This window comes from Hesperophylax consimilis, chromosome 13, assembly GCF_061612785.1.
Source record: "Hesperophylax consimilis isolate HC1 chromosome 13, BYU_Hcon_1.0, whole genome shotgun sequence".
Lineage (NCBI taxonomy): Eukaryota > Metazoa > Arthropoda > Insecta > Trichoptera > Limnephilidae > Hesperophylax > Hesperophylax consimilis.
Window position 1 is genome coordinate 1,825,920 of NC_142848.1, and position 25,210 is coordinate 1,851,129.

General features: G+C 32.7%; 1 protein-coding gene across 1 annotated transcript in view; it reads left to right on the plus strand.

Annotated features, from left to right (window-relative positions):
• Positions 1–25,210, plus strand: part of Trpm (transient receptor potential cation channel, subfamily M) — a 611,727-nt gene that overhangs the window by 7,027 nt on the left and 579,490 nt on the right. The window contains exon 2 of the mRNA XM_089638723.1: positions 14,938–15,363. Within this exon, the coding sequence (XP_089494849.1) occupies positions 15,322–15,363 (42 nt within the window). The 5' untranslated portion in view covers positions 14,938–15,321. The remainder of the gene's footprint in view (positions 1–14,937; positions 15,364–25,210) is intronic.

Below are 25,210 nucleotides of genomic sequence, written 5' to 3' on the forward strand. Positions count from 1 at the left end.
TTAGATGTTCCTAATTACTCAATAATTAGTATGTAACAGAATACTATATATGTACAACTACACATATAGATAATCCAGAAGTTTCAATTGTTCCTATTATATATACTTACCTATACCATAATGGTATTCTATTTTTCTTATAATTAGTGTATGTAACTCGCTCACCAAGCACAAGAACCAGTTTATTCATTGGTGAGATTGCGAACATAAATATATTTTGTAACCATATGTACTTATATATATTTTTTATTTAGTAATTTATTTTTTTTATTTGTTTTCTACTCAAGCGAAACGATAGGAAAATCTTCAATTTATATAAAGCATATTTTTTGGTATTTATAATGTACAATAAATCGTTATAAAGATTAGTCAAAATAGTGATTAAGTATTAAGCTTCGCCTTAATGCTTATCGCCAACTATTCCGCCTACCGAGATACTGCAGCGCTACGGAAATGTTCCTGAAGGGACGAGTGCACTCTTTCAGAGCGCTTATCCGCTACCACATAGAAAGCTTATGGCGCAGACTATGCCAATCATCACTGCCATGGTTGCCTGGATGGAGTCCCCCCTAATGGCCCTCTGAAGACGGGAGATGTTTAAATATCCTCCATAAACGGCTGCTTGCAAACATTTTGCTGTCATTTTTTGTGCCTATCTATGTATTATTATGTTGTATTATTCTAATTATTTTATATATTATTTCAAAACATGGCATGTATTGCATTGCACTATCCCTGCCTACATTCTGGAAGAAACTTTATTATTTTTTTATTTAGGAAACAAACAGTCGTACATTTAAGCATAAACTGTAATTATTCATATGTTCTAGAATCTAGACCAATAAAGTTCAATTAAGTTTAGTTATTGATTTCGTATTTGTACCTATACAATATATTTATAAATTGCAAAGAAATAAATAAAAAACATAAGGAATTACAAAATGTTATAAAACAAGTAAAGTCAGTTATTAGTAATACAGTTTTCGAATGATTATTCTAAAAACAATAAAATAAACTACGATGATAGTATTTTTTCACAAAATAAAAGATTAAGTTATCAGTTTATTAAGTTGTATTTAATATGTTTTCAAGTTACAGTTGAAAATGTGTACATCTCTAGAGGCATTGTGAGTTTTACAGATACGTCCTAAAGCGTTTAGCGCATTTTTGGATTTCCAGCTAAATAAGTCGTTCGATCTGGTGGTGTGTTACGAAATGTAATCTTTTCTAACAGACATGTATCAACAAGATTGTTCACGATTTTGTATAAGAATAGGGCATCAGAAATTTTTCTGCGTTTATATAAAGCGGTAGGGTCAAACCGATAATCACTAAAGTGATACGATTTGTATTTGATAATTTCAATACGACCAATGTTATGTTTGATATTGACGATTTCAAATGACTATTATTATAAACCTAAGAGATTATGATAAATATTTAATTTTTTTTATTGATTTTATTTTTTTATTTTTATATATTCAATAATATTGTTATCGGGTTTATAAAAACAGTTTATTTTTAAACTAGTTCTGCTGTGTAATTATTATTAGGCGTGACAGCTGTTTCGCCCTCTGAAGGCATTATCAAACTGTTTGATAATGCCTTCAGAGGGCGAAACAGCTGTCACGCGTAATAATAATTACACAGCAGAACTTGTTTAAAAATAAACTGTTTTTATAAACCCAATAACAATATTATTGAATATATAAAAAATAAAAAATTAAAATGTAGTTCTACAAATTAAACTTAATAACAATAAATAAATGATAAATATTAGTATGACAGATGCAAAACTGAGATTTCTCTACATGAGGGAGTATGTCTACTACCCGTGGCTCTATCCCACTGACTTTCTTTTGGGTATGCTCGGTATGCTTATAATAATTTATTATCCTTTGTGCTATGCATAAAAACCTTGTAATATTAACATTAGTTTATCCTTAAAAAAATAATAATTCCCAAGTGTTGGTAGTGCCTATTTCAATATTTCTAACCGAATCTACCTGTATATAAACGTGTTGAACCGGTAGTTGCACCCCTGGAATTCAAATGTGTTACACTAAAATCCTTCTGCTAAAAAGGTTGTGCGTGACTGTTATAAATGCATTAGTGTGGAATGTGTGAATGCGAGATATTATGATGAGATGAATGATGAATCGTTGTTTACTTGATCAATATAATAATTATTTATCAATTAAATTAATGAACACTGATGAATATGGTGATGCATGCATTATCATATCATCACTTTGACACTGAAGAAATTCTAGTACTCGGATGATTATAATATTATGTATTTTATGATCAAAATGATGATCCGATGATTCTTCTAATCAATAAGGTTATCTATCTATCAAGTGCTATCCTTACAACTGTCATTAAATTCAATGAAAACTAGAACACGCAATACTCTTCAAAACATTGATTCATTTTATTATGAAATAACTGTAGTGTACTCGGCGTTGCTCGGATTTTCTCTACTTTCTGTAAATAAAATAAGCATATATTATTTATATAAGCATTTCACAAGAGAATTTGCAAACCAATCGCCATCATGCCTGGACCACATATGGAGCAATATTAAACACACAGAAAAAATTAAATCTATTATATGGAAAAATGATATAACAGATCACCATACAAATATTTTTATCTATGATTTCAATAAAAACTTAGGATTAAATGACTCTTGAAAAAATATTAACATAATTTCCAAATTGAACAATGTAAAAGTAAATAATAAATTAAGTAACGAATCTTGGTCCTCAATACTAAATTGCCAAAACCCAGACATGTGCGCAAACTTCTTTGAAGAAACTTTAAATGCTCATATCGCAGACTGTACAACCTTTATAAACAATCAACCAAGTTCTAAATTAAGGCAAATCAAACCATGGATTACGCAAGGATTACTCATATCTATCCGGAAAAAAGAAAAACTTTTCATAGACACAAAAAAAAACCCTACCAATAGCCAAGTAAAAAACGAATACAAAATATTCCGGAACAAACTCATTAAAATTATCAAAGACACAAAAGAAAAATATTACAGGGAGAAAATAATCCTCACAAAAGAAAACCCTAAAAAAACATGGAACACTATAAATGAAATAATGAATAAAAATAATAAAAATAAGTCTACAATAAATATCATAAACAATAATGGAACTAAAATAAATGCTATCCGTGAACCAAAAATGTGCGCAAATATTTTCAACAAATTTTTTGCTACCGTCGCACAGTGGCTTAAATTTGAGCGCTGGCGCGACATTGACCCCAGATCGGCATGTTCCCGAAATGAATTTTTTTTTACCAATGTGTTCTCAGTTAATCACTGACATTAAAAAAACCATTGAAAATAACATCCGAAGCTTACTTACTCGGTAATTACGCACAGAACTGAGATGTTCGGGCGCGCAACTATGCTGCTGTATCTAGGCGAGTTTGAAGGCGTGCGGAATCAGGTTGTTTGTGTACTTGTTTGACAAAAAAAGGATTTTTAAAAATTACTTGACATATTCTTTAAGATACGTGCTTTATTTAAATAACTGAAAAAAATTTTTTTTTTCATAAATTATAACTGTTGCCTTGGTTCAAAGTTTACCTTTTTTTCCAATTTTTTTTACCAAAGTTTTGCCTTTAATGGAGTAGGAATAAAAATCTTCACAAGTCTTCACGCTAATTTTAATAGGATATTATTGCTGTGTCTTTTTTGTACACGGACAATAAAAATCACCATCAACTTTAGCCAGCCACTCCAGCAATTGCATTTTTAAGAAATGATTGTACTTAATTTTCGTCAATTTTTTTCAGAATCCTATATTTGACTCCGATATGTCAAAGAAAGATTAACTGTATGTAATATTTAGTTCTTCGTACCGTTAGAATAAAATTAAAGTTATTCCCAATTATTCACTGTCAATTTAAATTAACATTTGAAACTCAATTATTATGTAATTAGTCGCAGAACAGGGATACACTGATATTCGGGCGCGCAACTATGCTGCTGTATCTAGGCGAGTTAGAAGGTGTGCGAAATCAGGTTGTTTGTGTACTTGTTTTACAAAAAAGTATTTAAAAAAAATTCTTGAGATATTCTTTAAGATACGTGCTTTATTTAAATAACTGAAAAATATATTTTTTTCATAAATTATAACTGTTGCCTTGGTTCAAAGTTTACCCTTTTTTCCAATTTTTTTTACCAAAGTTTTGCCTTTAATGGAGTAGGAATAAAAATCTTCACAAGTCTTCACGCTAATTTTAATAGGATATTATTGCTGTGTCTTTTTTGTACACGGACAAAAAAAATCACCACCAATTTTAGCCAGCCACTCCAGTAATTGCATTTTTAAGAAATGATTGTACTTAATTTTCGTCAATTTTTTTCAGAATCCTATATTTGACTCCGATATGTCAAAGAAAGATCAACTGTATGTAATATTTAGTTCTTCGTACCGTTAGAATAAAATTAAAGTTATTCCCAATTATTCACTGTCAATTTAAATTAACATTTGAAACTCAATTATTATGTAATTAGTCGCAGAACAGGGGTACACTGATATTCGGGCGCGCAACTATGTTGCTGTATCTAGGCGAGTTTAAAGGCGTTCGAAATCGGGTTGTTTGTGAACTTATTATACAAAAAAGTCCTTTTAAAAATCACTTGAGATATTCTTTAAGATACGTGCTTTATTTAAGCAACTGAAAAAAAACTTTTTTTCATAAATTATAACTGTTGCCTTGGTTCAAAGTTTAGCTTTTTTTCCATTTTTTTTCCTTTAATGGAGTAGGAATAAAAATCTTCACTAGTCTTCACGCTTATTTTGATAGGATATTATTGCTGTGTCTTTTTTGTTCACGGAAAAAAAATCACCACCAACTTAAGCCAGCCACTCCAGTAATTGCATTTTTAAGAAATTATTGTACTTAATTTTCATAAAATACAAACTTAGCGCCCAAGTTACACGCTCCTTTTTTATAAAAGCATTAAAATTATTATCAACATTTCAACTAATAAGAATTAACAAAAAATAAGTGGTATTTCTTATTAATACTTAAAAAAACATCAATGGTGCCAAATAGTCGAACGCCGAGAGCGATGTCGCGCCAAATCATTAAAATTGGCCACTGTGCGTCGGTCAAAAACTTGCATATAAAATTGACCAAAATTATCAACCTGATGACATACATGAAGATAAAATAACAAAGAGCAGTCTTTCAATTTTTAAACCGACTTCAGAAAAAAATATTGAAAACATAATACAATCACTTAAAAATGGTAGTGCGCCAGGATACAACGGTATAACTACAGAAATCTTGAAAAAATACTGCAATTTTCTAACCAAACTGATTACGCATATAATTAATGTAAGTACTAAATACGGAATATTCCCGTCTAACTACAAAAAAGCCATTATAATCCCAGTATATAAATCCGGAGATTCAAAAGAAGTAAACAATTACGGCCCAATATCAAAAAAACAAATTACTGATTATACAGATAACCAAAAAAGTATTAACCCAAGTCAAGACGCAATTGCAGAATTAACTAAGCTTATTTACAAAACATTAGTTAGAGGCAAAAAATGCTTAAGTATATTCATTGACCTCCGTAAAGCTTTTGATAGTGTCTCACATTCAAAATTAATTAATAAACTAAATAATATAGGAATTACTGGCAAAGCTAAAACATGGTTAAAAAGTTATCTCTATCAGAGAACTCAACAGGTTAAAGTAAACAACGAATTAAGTGAAATAGAAAATATAGATTTTGGAATTCCACAAGGAACTGTTTTGGGACCTTTACTATTTATATTATATGTAAATGAACTTTTTCAACTCCCAATCATTGGAAACATCATATCTTACGCAGATGATACAGTGATAACTATTGAAGGAAATTCATGGAATGAGGTCGTAGTATCAGCTAATAATGCAATAAACTAGGCCCTGCGGGCGGCTCTTCGTTGGGCTTCGCCCATTTTAAGTGATATTAACAACAGTTACATTTAATAGATAGATATTAGGACGTTCACAGAGAGAGGGTGAGTATATATATTGTTAAAACACGGAACAGAAAGGAGTTAATTAATAATAACATGCTAAATTTACGCATAATAAGAATGACAGTTGTTTGAATAAATTAAATTTTACGTATTTGTGATGGATTATTTCAAATGAAACACTATTATTGACTACATGTCTACAACTGATATTAACTGTTATCTTAGGTACCTAATATAATTAGCTCATAGGAGACTTGCAGTGCTTAAATATGTGTTACAACCGTCAATGTCTATAAGTTGAATCAATATCGTTTAGTTTGTCACAATTAAAGATAGTTATAACAAAGTTGACTTAAATAATAGATTATTACATATTGATTAATTGTACCCGTGTTTATGAATAAAAGGAGGGTAATTGTGCGATGAGATTAGAAGTCGGTTTAATTAAAAGGTGTTAATTTTACTCCAACTGGTGGTAATTCTTTACCTACAACTGTTACTGTATCTAATAAAGTTTAAAGTTAGATTATATATACAACATCATCAGGAGAGTAAAAATCTATATATAAAGATAGATTATTACAATATAGCGCCCCTGAGGTGATATCTCACAAAAGCGGCGCTATGCAAATTGTCCAATAAATAAATAAATATAATGTTTACATTTTATTGTGTATACACCGAAGTCAAAAATTAAATATAGATTGCAATTGGGAAAGAAGAAGTGGAAGGAGGGAGGGGGGAGGGGTAAGAGTAGGCTGGGTTTATAATAATTAGGAATTACAATATCGTTAGACGGGAAAGACCAGTTGAGTGGGAAAATATTTAAAAGAGAGTTTATAAAAAAATTCTTGTTAATTATATCTGCTTTTATATTAACATGTTTCCTCGTTTCCAAAATTTATATATTATTTATAGTGAAGTATTTTAAGACCTGAAAAAAACAAATAGCATACAACCTTAAAACAATATATCCATAAGACAAATAGCATTTAATAACGGTTATTCTAATAAATTGATAGTTGAAATACTAAATAAAAAAATTAAACATATTCTCTTCAAACGGTCTTTCTAAAGATAGAAATAAACAATGGCGTAGAATTCTGTTTGTGGATAACGATACTTCTAAAATTATATATAAAAACAATCCTGATACTATTCAACTGGCGTTTTACACTAATAACAATGAAGAAATATATTCTTAATAAGAATGACAGTTGAACAAAAAAATCAGGAGTTTAAAAACTCAACTGGGATGATTGTAATTTCTTTTACAAAGGTAGAACCAATAGAAATTTTGAAGTCAGAACTAAAGAATATCGCACGGCTCTAAATGGAAATAGTGAATCTGAGTTTGCAAATCATCTTTTGAATAATGATCACACTTTCGATAAAAAATTCAGGTCTTAAAATACTTCACTCAGGATATAAAGCATCGCAAATAAATAATTTTGAAATTAGAAAACATGTCAATATAAAATCAGATATAATTAATAAACAAAAAAAATATAAATAATAATGAAAAATGCCATTACAAAGTGATAAACTTCCAGAAGAAATCTGCTTGTTAATCGTAAGTACTCAAATATTGTGAGCTGCATATTTAAATATTCGCGCCATTCATTTGGTTCGTTTTTAGACCGCCAGAGGTGCGCTCTGTCGGCGATCTAATCTAAAGCCGTGCGTATCGGCCATTGAAGGATCGCGTGATTTTTTTATAAACGTCAAACATAATTACGTAACTGTGGATAATTTTCACTGTAATGTAATTAATCCAATGGATTATAAACTTTCTAAAATATATTTTCTTTGATATTATCCAAAAATTATATGAGGAGAAACGATGCTTTTGAAGAAATCTCGTATTATTATGAGGCGATCCTATTTTAGTATGAAATCGTGTCATTTTCAAGTTGGCGGAATTTAACCGAAACAGACAATTTAAATTTGATCAATCAGAGGGCCTACACCGTCCAGACGCTGAAGTATTAATACTATCAGAATTATTATGAGGCGATCCTATTTTAGTATGAAATCGTGTCATTTTCAAGTTGGCGGAATTTAACCGAAACAGACAATTTAAATTTGACCAATCAGAGGGCCTACACCGTCCAGACGCTGAAGTATTAATACTATCAGATATCGTTAAACTATGGTTTGACGAAAACTTATTGACACTGAATGTCGAAAAAACCCATTTTATACCTTATAGCCTAACAGAGAATAACTCAAATGTAAATCTAAACATAAAAATTCACGAAAGAAATTGCCTCCTTAAATTCGCACCCTGTAATTCAAACTGTATAAACATTAGTAGTAAAAAAGAAATAAAATATCTTGGAATAATTATTGATAATAACATCAAATGGAAAAGTCAAATAAATTCCACAGTAGACAGAATGAGAAAACTAATCTATTTATTTTTTAGACTAAGAAATATTGTATCATTAAAAATACTAAAAGATATTTATTATGCACTGGCGCACTCTGTCCTACAATATGGAATCGTGGCTTGGGGGGGTGCATATAAATCATCCCTACTCCCACTGGAAACTATTAAAAAAATACTAATAAAAATCATCTTAAAAAAGCCATATTACTACCCAACTATAAATGTTTTTCAAGATTTCCCGGTTCCCCCACTTACAAAAATTTATGACAAAATTGCACTTCTACAAATTTTTTTAAAAAATTAAAAAAAAATTTTTTTTAAAGAATATCCCGGTTTACAAATAACCTGATAATATTTGAAAATCTCTTACTGCCACCACAAGAAGCAGCAAATGTTGCTTGTGTTGTGATGGAAGACTTAGTCAGCCGAGGAACACACCACGCCTGGGTGGAACCAACGAACAAACTCGGCCACTCACCGGTCAAAATATATATAAACTTTTCGGGATAAATTCTCTAAACGATATTTAAAACCCTATCAAAATCCGTTGAGTAGTTTAGAAGAAATAATCGCACAGACAGATGCGGATAGCTACTTTATTTTAGTATAATAGAGATAGGGAAGTATAGATAAAATTATATTTTATCTATACTTCCCTAATAGAGATAGGGAAGTATGGATAAAATTAAATATGATAAGTTGGAATTAATCGGGGACGATCCAGGAGGACATTGTAGGATGAAGTGAATGAGATGTGGCCGGTTAGTAGCTGAGTGGACAGTTGCGTCGGGTTCCCAACCGGGCGTCGTGGGTTCAATTCCTCTGCTAGTTCTCCATCACTGCACAAGCAAAATTTCAGCTTATTACGATAATAGTAGAAGTTTTAAAAATTTTCACGTTATTTGTCACCAAGGAATGTGTCTTTTTTTAAAAATAATTTGTCGGTACTTGGCAAGAGTTGAAATAATGAAGGTGAGATGAGTAAAGAAGGTGCACGACAGCCGTATGAATTTCCTCGTATATTCTAGCGATCTTAATTTTCTGCGCATGGTCTTGCAGCATTCGGTTTATGTCGATTGCCTACCGACTCGTGGGTCGACGGTCGTAGTTTTTTTTGTTCTTACTATAGAATTTTGAAATTTCATAAAGATATGAACTAATAATATAACTAAGAGTGTCCGTGGATAGGAGTTTTGTTTTTTAAACAAATCTATAAGTTTGTTCCGAGATTGATGAAATTACAAGATATACAATACAAGAGGAAGGTGACTGTCTGCATGAGATTTCTAAAAACCACCCCATCGCCTTTGATAAAATTTCGCACTCTTCAAAATAAAGAAAAAATAATGAACGACTTCAGCTAGTCAAACATAAATATAAAAATAGATATGGAATATTTTTTTAGTCCCCACTAGGAGATCCTGGGCCGAGGCGAACTTAGATTTGGATAGAGGGTTTTCACTGTTTTCAGTGACTTGTATGGTTCAACTTCAAGGGGTACTCAACTTTAGTAGGGGATTTTCAGCAACTTCTATGACATTGTTTTTTAAAATACTAGTGAGTTCTTTTTCTGATGATTTCATGCCAAGATTTGCTGGACTTCAGTTATTAATTGATTTAATTTATTCGGTACTAGGCGGGAGTTTGTTGTATAACTTTACAGCGAAAACTTCTGAGCTTTATCCAAAGGTAGTATTACTTAGGTATGTCTATTTGCTTTGCTCTGGTTTTGGTGGGGTGTTTGCCTTTTTGTTTGATGAACCAGAATATTTTTGGTGTAGTTTTTTTTTTTTGTTTGCTTAAAACGTTCATTACACAGTAACATAGCAGATGGATTTGTGATGCAAATGGTTATCTGATGTCGTGCCACGTTCCCATCATAGTTAGACACTGTGATGGTAATGTAATGATGGTCACCTTAGATGTGATCCTAGCGTGGCTCTTTGTGTGGTGGCCATTTTTTCTCGTGGTACTTTTCACGATCTTGTTTAGAGTCCATATTATAATACATTATTTATATATACGTAGTTGATTCTATGTAAATTGTGCGATCGCTGCCACAAATTTCATCGTTGATTGATTCTGAATTCTTCCAACATCATGCCAATTAATGTCGGAAATAATTAAACATGTAACAGTAATTTAAATTTCTGACGAAGTAGTTCATTCTGAATAAACAACATCAAATAAAACTCTATAAATAATGTAATATTTAATTGAGTACAGACTTCCTGCTGCATATTAATTTTTGTATTATATATTTTTATTCTCAGAACTTGAAAGAGAGCGATGAATTTGAAGCCTGTATTCCTCCAAAGACGGAAGTAATAATACGAATAAATTCTCTATTTGAAACATATTTTTATTACTTTAAATATGTATATGAAGATGTCTGAATGTGAATGAATTTCTTTTCCGTGTTCAATAGGAGGCAAGTAGGTACTGCCTTGAAACATTCACGGGCTTGTTACGCTAATTCTCTTTCTAAACTAGGCGCGCGTCCTCCAATCGTTCACGGGTTTATAATTACCATGTGCATTGTTTGAGTGCGTTGCAGTTTGCGCTGCAACCCGTGCACGATTGGAGAACACGCGCCTTCAATTAAACACGAGTTTAGAAAGAGAATTAGCGTAACAAACCCGTGCATGTTTCAAGGCAGTACTTGCCTCCTATTGAACACGGAAAATGAAATACGCGTGCGGCGGTCTATCCCTTCTGACTACCACTGCGTGATAGTTAGTTTTATTTCAAATAAATGTCAATACCAAATCTGAATTACTCACACTTTTTATTTATTTATTTTCTTACAATATTCACCTTATTATTGTAAGATAAATTCTTAAAGTTAGATTTTTTTACAAGAAAAAGCGGGTCCAATTTTATGTGAAACGAGGCGTCATCCATGTTTGCAGCATTCATAGCTGTCAATCTCTGCCTTTAAGCGTCTTGATCGGATTCATATTATAATCAGAGCCAAGCAAACATCTTTTAGGTTGTAAATTTATGTGAATACCGCAAAAGAGTCGCAACTGCTCTTGGGGTAAATTGCAATAAACGCAATTGGGGTATTATTTGAACCTGAAAGTGTTGGTAGAGGAAGGAGATGGAAAGGTGGAGGAGTACCTGGCTATTCAGGTCTGGTCACCAAACACGGCTAAAGCCATTTCAGGCAACGTTTCAATTCTGAATGGTCGTCTTACACAAAGGCGATTCTGAAAGTATCTTCCACTCCGGAACATGCCTCAAGTATACTATATATTATTTTAAATTAATAAATTGTGAAATAACACAAATTCATTAAAGAAAATTTGATAGATTTGATCCCGAGACCTTAAGATTGCTAGTCGAGAGCCTTGCCCCTCGACCACGGAGGCCGTCGTTTGTTGATTTTTTAGTCAACTGAAAAAATAGGCTCAAATTTCATAAGGCCAGAGCTCGCCGTTCAATAGTTTATGATGCTAGAGAAGAAACAGAGATTTACTACTTTATAGTTACGATAATGTCGTATCAAATTTTGGTGCACACCGTATTCCCGAAAGTTCAAAGTGACTGAACGGAAAACAGTAAACTTTAATCACATTAGAGAATAATGGCGCTGTATCTCGATTGATTTAATCTCATTAGGGAATAATGGTGCCGTATCTCGATTGATTTAATCCCATTAGAGAATAATGGTGCCGTATCTCGATTTAGTTATAGTTGTTTTTCATTCAGATATTGTGGGGTGTCGATTTTTTGCAATTTACCCGATTGCCTGTGGCATTTTTGCATATTTTCCAAAACCACAATCCATGTATTTAAAATTCGAACATAAATCCGGCGAGAAAATTCATATTATTTTTAACGGGCGGAACAAAAGTGCAACGTTCGAAACAGATTTTGAATAATTAGTAGAATATTATAAACCCGACCAAATAAATTATCTCACGTGTTGTGATTTGAATAAAATTTCCATATCCGCCGGGACAGCTAATTCTGTATCAACAAAAGTGCAAATTTGAATGCTCACAATGCCGTCTATTTGTTGAACAAGACAATTAGAAATATACATAAATTTTAATAAATTTCACGTTCGCTAATGCGTCAGCAATTTAACGTAAAACTATTGAGAAATAGATTAACAAATAAATGGACGAAAAATCGAACATGCATTTCTTCTGACCTACATAAATAAAAAATTTCGATCGATTTTCATGATTTATTTTCTAATTGACTGAGCGCTATGAAGTCCTGTTTGAATTGAACCGTTTGGCTTTTCATATTTTTCTACTTTTTTATTTAAATAATTTTTGTAGAATGGACTGGAAGATACTCTTAGTATTGGTGTAAGATCACCATTCAGAATTGAAACGCTGCTTGAAATGGCATTACCCGTGTTTGGTGACTGGATAGCTAGTTATTTCCCCACCTTCCTCTTCCCCGCCTCCTTCACCTCCCCACTACCTTCAGCCTCACTACATACCCCAATTGGGGATGTCGTAGTCTCACTGGCTCCAAGCGGTTGGGAGAAGTTTGGCATCTTGTGCTGTTTCAATAAAAAAATTAAAAATGTGTTTTGGAACTGTTATAAAATACAGTTTAATTGAAAAAAATACAAGGAAATATAAATACAATAAGGGTGAACAAAAAAATCCACAAAGACAAATTCTCTGCGTGGGTATTTTAATAATTTTGAACATATTTCTATGACGTAAGATTTTACAATCATGCTTAAAATATTAAATATTCCACTAAGTCGGAGTTTTCTAGAAAAAATGATATAAAATGGAGTTGTAAGCGAAGTAAAATTTAGATAAAAAGAAATAAGTTAAATTCTGATTAGGCGTAAATACTATATTATAGATGACGACTGTTAAGACTAAGGACGGGTTGTTTTACAGAATTTGAACAATTTTTAAATTTCAAAGCTCATTTTCAAGTTCTTTAAAGGTTCTATTCACTTTTTTTACTTGCCAGTTAGTTCACAAAACTGAAATAACAAAAGAACTTGAATAGAACCTCTACGGAAGTTTTAAAGGTTGCAAGTAGAGAATTGTACACTTTAGATTTAGATAATGTTTTAAAGCAACATGCTCTCTTCAAAGGTTGCAAGCACTGATGTAAAAATCAGTCAATGGTTGCAAGTAGACAATTGTCAATTTTAGATAATGTTTTAACGCAACATGCTCTCTTCAAAGGTTGCAAGCACTGATGTCAATAATCAGTCAATGGCTGCAAGTAGAGAATTGTAAATTTTAGATAATGTTTTAACGCAACATGCTCTCTTCAAAGGTTGCAAGCACTGATGTCAATAATCAGTCAATGGCTGCTAGTAGAGAATTGTAAATTTTAGATAATGTTTTAACGCAACATGCTCTCTTCAAAAGTTGCAAGCACTGATGTCAATAATCAGTCAATGGCTGCAAGTAGAGAATTGTAAATTTTAGATAATGTTTTAACGCAACATGCTCTCTTCAAAAGTTGCAAGCACTGATGTCAATAATCAGTCAATGGCTGCAAGTAGAGAATTGTCCATTTTAGTGGCAACTAAATTGATATGCTTGTAAATAATTTGTAGACACTGAATCCTATGTCCAAAATATCACTTTCTTGGAACAATTATTTGGAGGGGTAAGTTTAAATTTTTTATACATAATCTTGATAATTGATTTTTTTGCAGTGTTGGGGTTTTGTGTGACCGTAGGTTCGACCACAACCAATTATTCTATAGGAAAGGATTTTAGTTATATGTGACACCTCACAATTGAATGAACTAGTGAATCTCAAGGTTTTTATGTGTATTATTATGTGCAATTACGTTACGATACATCTAGACTTGCAATTTTTTCACAAACTCAAGATAAAATGTGGAAGGTGGATACACTTTTATGTTTCCAGTAAATAAAAATAATTTAAACGTTGTTCATGTGTGACAAAGATAGGTATTCAAATAATATGTGCGTATGAAGGAAATAATCGATAGCGGTTGGCTTTTTCGTATTTTCGGCGAATACTACATTCTACATCACGGGTGTGACTGAGATAGCAAGATACGCGTACTATTATACTATACGCGTCATACTATAAGAATACAGTTTCAAAAAAGAATTGTTATTAAAATAGTGACGTTTATATTATGTTTTATAATTAAGCAGGTAGGTATTCAAGTATCTACACACGAATATTATTATTTCAGGAATTTTTGATTTTGATATTATTAAATAAGAAAAATTAGAAACATATATTTGAGGTCTACCACTGATAACAGAATTACTAGTAACCTATAAGTAAGTAATGAAGGCCAATATAAACGAAAACTTCGACTCAAAAATGGGGTAGCAGAGTTGCATTTATGATTTGTATAGCCTAGATCTTCGATTGATTCTCTGATTCACTTCGAATTAATTAGTTCACTAGCGTGGAAACCTGACTTTCTCAAACTTTACTGGCTTTGTGTAAAAATGACCTGTAACCAATGTGTATGTTTATATTTATGAATTATTTTTTATGTGTAAAAAAATGAACTGGAACTAATTTGGATTGTTTTTAAATTTGCAGATCTGGCTGAAAAAAATCATCGAAAGTGCGATTTTAAATTTTCCATTCTTAAAGAGTGGTTAAAATAATAAAAAAAAAATAGTGCACTTAAATCTTGTCAAAAAAGTACTAAATCACTCGTTTTTTCTAAAAATAATACGTGTGATCTGAATTTCGATTTGTTTAATCTTTGCTATAAGAGTGTGTGTGTGTTTCCATTTGAAAATTAGAATCTTTTGAATTCGGTATAAATTAAAGTGTTCTCGCGTGTGATGGCAGTTTGAGCGCGGCCGAGCTGTCGACCGGACGCGCAGCGGGAGCGAGGAGATGCCAGGCGCGAGGATGTGATGTCGGAGAGCGGCTGCTGCTGCGTCCAGCGGCAACAGGCGGCAGTCAACACTCGTCATGATGAAGGCCGTGGCTGGCAAGTCACAGCCTGATGCAAAGGTAAGAACACAACAACAAAAAAATATGTACAAAAAAGTCGCAATTTAGGTGGTTCGGTAGGTACTAAGAATGCCAGAATACCGACCTCAAAAATTTTAGCGGTGTTTCCAGAGCGAAGAGGGTTGCCTCAGGTAAAGTTTAGCAAAGCGACTGTTCAAAGAGAATTTCGACCTGCAACAAACGAAGGCCGCTCAAGTACCCCAGTGTATTTTCAAGTTAATGAAGGAATCAACCTGGAATTTGTTGTAGGAGTAGGAAATATAAAACCCTGCAACACCTTCTATCATTCCACCGCCTTAAAAAACTATCTTTTCGCGTGCTATAATTTTTTGGTACGCTACATCCATTTTAAATATCGCAATTATCAATTTTGCGCAGAATCAAAAATATTTATGTTTGAGTCTAACGACTTCAACTCAAATGTGGTAGCCAATGGGCACAGTTATTTAGATTTTCTATCGTCAAGGTAAAAAGATACATTATATTGTTGATATGGTATTCACATAACGATATGATGTCACGTTGAAGAGTGTCCGTTGTGGTTGTATCCACTTAAATTTCAGATCACATCGAAGGGCCGAAGTCATCCTGAACTCTGAAAGCGATAGATTAACAACGGATTCTGGACTTCTAAACAACTGCTGAAATTGCACACTGCAACTGTTGTTAGATCTTTAAATTTTTAGATCTTTAAACTTCAAACATCTGTAGTAGTCGCAAATATTAACCTAGGCTTGTCTAATTATCTTAAATATCCCTTTATGTAGGTTGTTCCTTGATGATGCTGATGTCAGAAAGTGCGTGGATGCAGCAATGAACTCTGTACCTAGCAAAATGCAAATCTTTACGGCTCTCAGATATTCTCTATAATATATTGTATTGGTACACTGAACGAAGGACTAAATTTAGTGTAATGACTTACAGGACACGCATTTGTGTGGTGGATATACGGACGGCCGCAATACGTCAATGACCTCAGCGGTTTACCACCTTGTTAAGCTTGGTGGTATTTGAATCGATGTATGTATTAGTCCATATAGGAGCAAACTTTTGTAGATGTCTGGTATTCTCTACAAAGCGTTCACCGTACGTACATACGAGTATATGTTGTTTTCAGTTGGCGGACAGCGAGCGGTGAACTGGAACTGTGATGTGCAATCTCTGTGTTTTGGTGTTGGTCTGTTTTCAGGTTCGTGGTGATCTAGATGAGCTATAAGTGCTTCTGTGGCTTGGAATTCCCTGGTACATGGCAAGCAAGAAGACTGATGCAGATGTTTCTCCTGAGAGTCCCAAGAGATCCTTGGTACAGCGTCAAAGCGATTGACCTCTGCTTGGATCTACGTACAACCCTGTGTACGCACTGGTGACCGATGCCACAAACCCGCGTGGTTTCAGCTCGTAAAATCAAGTATATTTTAATTATGCCTAATTATGCATATCTGGGCTTCGATAAGACTCACAACATTTCTGATGGCGTGCAAAATGAAATCGTGCAATTTATTCCTGCCATTTTATTTAGGTCAAATATTGTTTGTATTTCATGTAATGGTAGTGATCAGATTTTAAGAGCAGAAGGTTTTTTGTGAGTTGTTAGTTAGAAATCACCCGTAAAAGCGTGAAATGTAAAGTTTTGATGACAGGAAGTATAGTAATTAAAAAACTTAATACCACTAATGGAGCTAGGTTTTTACCAGGTTTACCAATCATTGTTTAAGGCTTGGTAATATGATGAATCCATCGTGCAAATTGAAATAAGAGGACTGCTGTTCGTGATATAAAGGGCGTAATCTCTCATTTATCACTTTTGCTAAAATAGCTTTTGGCCAAAGAAATTTTAGATACTTTGCAATAAAACTATACAATGAACCACTAGCCATTAGACAGAACACGAATTATTCTAAATATAAATTAGACAAGACAGATCAAACATCAACGATTTTATTAAAACTTGTTTATAAGTATATCCAATGGTCCAATGTCTGATTGTTTATTATATAATGCTATAAAGTGCGCCTGCTCTTGCCACTGGATTTCCTAGTGAGCAGGCACAGTACATTACCAATGTAATGTAATTAATGAAGTTGAATAATTAATTTTAAAAATATAAACTATTCAACCACATGTGATAAAAAATAATGTTTCGTTTTGGTTTTGCGGTCAAAAGAGCCCAATTTTAAAGGATCGCGTGTACCTATGTATGTTGAAATTGGAGCTTCTTTGCTTGGAAAGGCTCGACTTTTCTCTTGGTTTTATTGCTTCCTGGTCCCTCTTTCTTAATCAGCTTGACGCAGTTAACATTGCAGTTTTAAAACAAATCTTTGAATTTAATAAATACTTTATCATTAGGCCGTCAAATTATCATAGTTTCATGCCAATGATCAATATAAAAAATAAATTAATGATACTTATTGTTTTTATCACATTTTATTTTATATTATATTTTTTTATAAACGTCAGTCGTGCCGATATTATCGAAATACCGCACCTGAAGAGTTAATGACATTGTTTCACCGATAAAACTAATTTGCTTTATATAGGTCATTTCTTTGTATTTTTTTGACATATTTTTAATTAATAAATTAAAAATTCATTTCAAAATGTACGAAGCGAAGGGGAGTAGAAACTTGTTTCAAATTATAATTTAAAAGTTTGTTAATGATTTTTCATTAAAAAATCAAACATTTTGATTTTTTCGTTAGAAATAAGATCAATATGAACCTGTTTTCAATATAACTGTAGTATTTTTTGACAGTTAATTAAGAAAGTCAAAAGTTGTTAAGAAAATAATATTATATATTGGCAAACGTAGATATGAGTACTTAAAACCAATTTTAAGTCATACATTCTATTTACAGATTGGTCGTTCAAATGAAAAACATTTTGATTTTCTATTCAGTGGGTAATATTTTGTCAAAGTGAGTTATCATATAATTATAAAGAGCATCATTTGGAAAGCCAACCAGGGGATCTAGTAATATTAGATAGAAAGGCGTAACTACCGATGATTTTACACCGATTTCTCGAGGACGGTCGTCTATAGATATCCAGACCGATGTTGATAACGCAATAAATCAGAACTCCATTTACGCTGGCAACACTGGCGCATCTCTCTATAAATTGACTTTCCTAAATGTCAGACAACTACGTAAAAGTTAAAAATACTAATAAATTAACAATGTTAATTTGAAATATTTACTTTAATATGCATCAATTTGATCGCGTCTTAGATGAATTAATTAAGTCAATGGATACTGTATACGGTTTCTTTCAGTGCTAAGAGCTTATTTAGTTCACCGCATTTTTAATAAGCCAGCTATCGGAATCATATTCTGACCGTGCTCGCAAATATCGCTAACTGTCCATAGATGACGGATTTCGTCAATATCGTATTGACATGTGCTTTATCGATCGACCGTGCTAGACCTCCAGTTGCACGTTGCAAGTTCTCTGTGACTTCAATCGTTCCCACGATATTATCGGAAAAAGAGGAAAGTACATTTTGTAACTGGACTGGCTTCAGAAAGACGATAAGCTACGCTAGATTGGGATAATATACCAAACATATTTGACTGTAAATTTTAATCTCAATTGATATTTGCATCATTCAATAATCTAAATTCAATATTCAGAATTCCAAGAATATTTAATATGTACCTTAGGATTAGTGCTACAACTCCTACAACGATTCTTACTTTGAAAATTTCAATAAATGTAGCTATAAATTACGAAAACCGATTTTTTTTTACATAGATTTTACCAGTGGTGGTTCGTGGCCTATCTTATTGGTAGTTAGTTCAATCCGAGATTAAAATGAGAGTGAAAAATTCCCTCAGTTATATGAAAAAAAAAATCATGTGTTCATATCATATTATAACTAACTAAAGGAATCTCACCACACAAATGCCCCAGAGATTAGTGACCTAGGAGCAAAATACAATTCGACGAATCACTAAAACTTTAAAACGGCAACAAAACAGTTTTAATTACGAAATTTACAATTTATAAAAGAAACTGTTGTCTTTATATAAAAAAGTAACAAACTTATTTTACACGATAGTCGCAGAAAAAATCTGTCGATTCTTGCAAAATACTATTCCCCCGCAAATTTGATGTTAAATATGTACCCGTTGACAAACTGTTAATTAGCAGTTTAACGGGACTTCGTGTAAATATGTAACATTAATAAATAAGTAAAAAATAACATAAAATGTTCTCATAATCGCTGTGCACACGGGCACCTAGTAAATACCCACAGTTTGCACGTTTACCGCTCTGACGCTACCAGTGGTTTTTAGAACAGAAAATCCCATAGTCGCTAATATTCATAACGCACATATGGGATTCATTTCGGATAGATTGTTAACACGGAATTTGAAAGTCTGGTGAAATTATAATGCAGGTTTGTCTTATTTTTTTATTTTTACGGGAGTTCACCGTACAAACGCACCCTAAAGAAAACTGCCACTGGATTTGATTGTTTATTCAAGATTTACCTTGTTGTGAATCATGTGACGTAACATAATATATTATGTGAATCGATTTTTGTGATGCTCACGACAACACATTATTGGTTTTCGAGACATGCATTTATATTAGAGATTAAAGTAGCTAGCTATCTGTTGTATTATCTAGATTCTGGAATGAGCCAAAAAGCCACAATTTTCTAAATTGCCATGTGATGTGCGTTTTTGAGATTCGGGATTGTTGCTATGACGTATTTTAACATTTTTAAAATGCTTTTATTTAGTTATAAAAAACTACATCTAGAATAAACCTTTACTAACTACCAACAACTTATTTCTATGACATTTAGGCAAACTTTACACTACATCCAAAACTTATGCTTTAAAGTAATTAGGCATAACCCACGAAAAGCAGCAAGGCTTTTAGCTTCTGTAATATCTGTCGGTAGTACATTGAAAATCTTAAATCCTTTAAAATAGGGATTATTTTGGGTTACCGACAAATTTGTTTTCGGAAGTCTAAAATCTCCTCAGTTTCTCGTGTCGCGCTGTCTTTATTTATGTCCAGGAGCCTTATTTTTCAAGTCTTCTTTTTGAAAAAGTTTTTATTTATTCTATGTCATCGGGAACTCTCCTGCCTCCTGCGCATCTCCTGCCTATCTTCTAAAAAGATGTCATTGAGATGGTGACATTAAATTGGACAGATTTTATAATTCCTTATTTGAAATATATTAAAATGTTATATAGTAAATATTTTTAGTTTATAATTAAGTAAGTGGATATTTAAGTACTTACCTATTTACAATTTTCATTTATTAAATAGGAGAATAGAGATTTAGTGTTCACAGAACTACTAGTATTTAAATTCTACATGTGAAATAATCCACATATGTATCTATCTACATGGATGTATTTTTTCTACTCGGGTATCTACCCCAAATAAAAACGTAATGCATGATTTCGAAATTTATCCATTTCAATATAAATAATAATTATTAGCCTGAAGCATATATAAATTGAAAAAATCTTCCGAGAAAAAATAAATGCCGCCGACGGGAATAGAACCCGCGCCTTCCGATTGCCGGTCAGGTGCACCGAACCACTATGCTACGTCGGCTTATTTTTAACCGCTCAGTGCGTGTTTAAGGCTAATACTTATTGCTTAAAATAATTTGTTATCCTTTGTGCTTTGCATAAAAACTCGCCTTGTAAACATATGTTTACCTTTAATAAAAATAATATTTCCAAGTCCTTTACAATATTTGATGGTACAGTAACTATTATAATTTTTTATTGTTTTGCAAAACCCAAAGCCGCGACTTGTTTGACATCGCTCGTTCACTGCCGGCAGAATTTATTGTATATTTGCGGTAAATTTAACGCCGCCGTGAAACACATGCAATGAAGAATGTGCCTCGGCTAATAATAATTAAATTTACCTTATTTATTCAGGCTTCTAACACTCAGCTACTCGGGTACCGAATGGTGTTAATTAAGCAGAACATCCTTCACTCATACCTGGATGCTTAAGACGCTCGCTTAGCGTTTCTCATGCATATTCATAAAGCCACAGCACTCCATAATACAGGGTTTTCCAATAAGAGGTGTTATTTTGATATTCAATCGTAAAAGATCAATGGTTTCGTTGCTTGTGTGGCACGTAGCGCCGTATTGTTGAAAGTAAACGTTGTCCAGATAAAAACCATCCAATTTCGGCCATAAAAAATCATTAATGATCTCTCGATAGCGATCCATTCACCGTAACTGTTGCTCCAGCCCCATTTTCGAAAAAGTAAGGTCCAATGACTCCGCCGGACCATAAACCGCACCAAACAGTCACACGTTAAGGATAGATAGGCTTTTCAACAATAACTCTTGGGTTTTCCGAGCCCCAGATGCGACAATTTTTCTTGTTGACGAAGCCACCGAGGTGGAAATGGGCCTCATCACTCAAGATGATTTGCATTTGATTCACTCAAGTGAATTTTAATAATTTCAATGCGTTGTTGAAGCGTGTATCGTTGCATTTTTATTAATGGCGTAGTTTCTACTTGTCAAATGTCAAAAAATGACAGCTTCAAAAGTAACATCTACCGAAATAGCGGGTTATTCAAAATAACACCTCTTATTGGAAAACCCTGTACTTATATCGACTGTGCAAAGTTGGAAGAGAATTACTTGTATTTACAAAATGTAATATTCTAGATATTAGTGTATTAGTGGATTAGTCCAATAGGTTACTCATAGATGGCATTAGCTGTCGAGAATAACAGGATAATAAATAAGGTGAGAACCTCAAGGTCGGGGTCCAGATTATTCCAACCGTCTCCTAATTAAGATATTAGAGCCATTGTCAAAAGTATTTTGTTGAAATCGCAATATTATTTAATCAGAGAGTTTGTGAGAAAACTTCGGAGACACAACACAAAAATTACCCGAGATGATCGCCTTGGTGACAGATGATATCCAACTTCCAATAAGGGGGGTTAGCGGAAGAACAAAATGTATGGATACAAAACCGTTTTTAAAATAATTAGCCTTTTTCGTGATTTTATATAGTCTTAAAAACTCTTTAAAAAAAAAATTCTGCTTAGAATACGGAAATGCTACGTGAAATAGAATGCTTAAGAAAAAATAAACAAATACCTACGTGTTTAAGCTCGTCGATATGTGAAACTCATGGACAACTAGATTAATAGACCTGGTCGCTAAGTAAATTTTTCTGTTTAAAATAGTCTAATCATAATAATCAATCTGTATATTTACTATGCTTGCGGTAAAACAACACACAAATCAGCAGCAACAACGAGTATCAACAACAATAGCCGCCATTTGCAAACCCTCGTCGCTCGATGGCACTGTACCCAATCTAATCGGCATTGATGAAAATGATCCCCTTGGTTATGACACGATCAAGCGAATTGAATAATGTCGCGTATTCGATGAACTAAGAAAGGGGTGCAAGCAGAATGTATGACGTGAAAGTGAATGGAAAAATAAGTCGAGATCACGAAACAACTAGGTACTTAAGTGAGGCGAATGTGTAAGGCTGATGGGGATGCTTATATTGTTTGGGCATAAAGAGCGGATGAACGAAGAAAGGAATAAGTAGAGGATCCCCGAGGAAGACATGGTACCGTAAAAATTAAATACATTAAAAAATAAAATAAGTTGTTCAATTATTGACAATACTATTATTATTTCCACCTTTAAAAAATCATATAATGATTTTAGTTACCGTACGTTCTTATTAACCAAATTGCAACTAATATTGAATTATTTGATTTTTTTTCTATTTCTGCCACGTAAACTGATATCTGTAACCGCGTGGGCTCCATTTTAGAAATATACATAAGTTCATGCGAAAATAAACAGCCCTTTTCAAAGTGCTTCAACTTCAGGTGTTTAAAATTATTATACTATTTTCAAAAAAATTCCAGCGGGTTTGAAAATACTGAATACCAGAGGAATTTTTTCTTAACTGAAAAAACATACGATCCATCAAACGAGATAAAGTGTGCTGGAAACAGTTTTCTCGAATTACGATTGATCTTCTCGCTGTGTGAGCGTAGTAAAATTTCTGATCAATCACCCCCTGAACTTGCAATCTGTCTGTAAAATTCTGTCAAATTTTTATCGGACAATCTCAAAAAAGAAGCAAGCTTACCTACGGGCAAATCATCTCGAAGATTGCAAAATGGACTATCTTACGTAGGGAGATTTTCCGGCGTTCCGAAGTCTTTCAGATGATTTTTTTTAATGAATAAACCCACACCACATTTTGGAAAAAAAATAAGAAATCGTTTTCAACTATAACAACATCAATAATGCCATTTTTGCAACATTAGCATTTTAGTACACGCAAAAGTCACGAGCCACCACTGCCTGCAGACCAACTGTCATATGATAGCTTTTTAGGGACTACCTGTTGTAAACACTACAACAATATATGATTTGAATTTTCAGGGCCAAAAGTATTACAGTAATTTTTTTTAGTATTATGCCGTGTTTTGCTACCTCCTTGTCCATCATCAGACATTTGACATCTGCCCCGATAATGGACTAAGATAGGTGACACATTACGCTATACGCACAATGGCTTGGCCTATTTCAGCATGTCACTCGAAACATTGACTAATAAAGTAGGTAGCGCAACACGGCATAACACCCCAAAAATAAATCACTATAATAACCACAACAATATGATAGTATTAATTGTTTGTATACATAAAAATATATATATAGAGGTATGTAAATTAAACCAAAATTCGAATATTTTATCACACCAAACCCAAGACATAAACTTGGGTTTCACTAAAGCGCTTGTTGGATGATTTTTTTACAAAAGCGGCGCTATATAAATTCTCCATTACTTCTATCAACAGAATGTATTAAGTGCTACGAAGAGAGAGAGGTGGTGCTTGTCTGAACCGCAAAACAAACAAATGGCTTTTAGATTTCATTTTATTTTCAATCAGTGACCTCTGCTGTACATGAGTAAGCTGTACCCAGAGGTCGCAAGTTTAAATCCCAGAGAGAGAAAATACAAATAAAAACATTGTTATTTTCCACGTAGAATTTAAATCTACGTATATTTCCAATTCGTTCCGGAGTGGCGATACTTGCAGTATAAAGCATATAATAAAAAAAGATAACAAGAAAGGCTTCTATTTTTGATACTGACAATTCGTTGTGAAATTCCATAATAATAATATTAAATATACATGACACCCCTGTTATCCACTCCCCAAATGTAATGTATTATAAAAGCTCTAGGTAAATATATATTTGTACCAGCTTTGTCTGAAGATGCCTTTAACAGGCTGAAACCGGCTACGATCAAAAATAAAATGTAGTTGAAAAAAGTTTTAAAACCTTTTATTATATTATCAAAAAGAAATGCGATGGGTTTTGTGATCGAAAAGTCTGACCAATCGAACCTTAAATTTTCAATACAAAACTGTGTTTTATCATCATTATAATAAAGGTTTTTTAATTACAAACGTGCTTTACAACAAACTGTTCTTGTTTATTTTTATAATTATGTTAACAAACTTACTTAAACTACGTTATTATACTACTATAATACACTTATCAAACTCAATTGAACATATTTCGATATATATTAATATATATTTCCTTTATTGTTTTAATTTTGTAGAATCTATAATAACTGTGATACTCTACTATTAAACTTTGTAGTGTGTAAAAGCCCATTAGGACGTGTAATAATAATAATAATATATTTCATACTTCTTCGAGTGTACCTTTTATCGCTGTATTAATTTAGCTATGTTCTGTAAAACACCAAATCTTGCATAAAAGATGTTTACAAAGTACAAACATGCTTTACAACAAACTGTTCATGTTTTTTTTTAAATGTC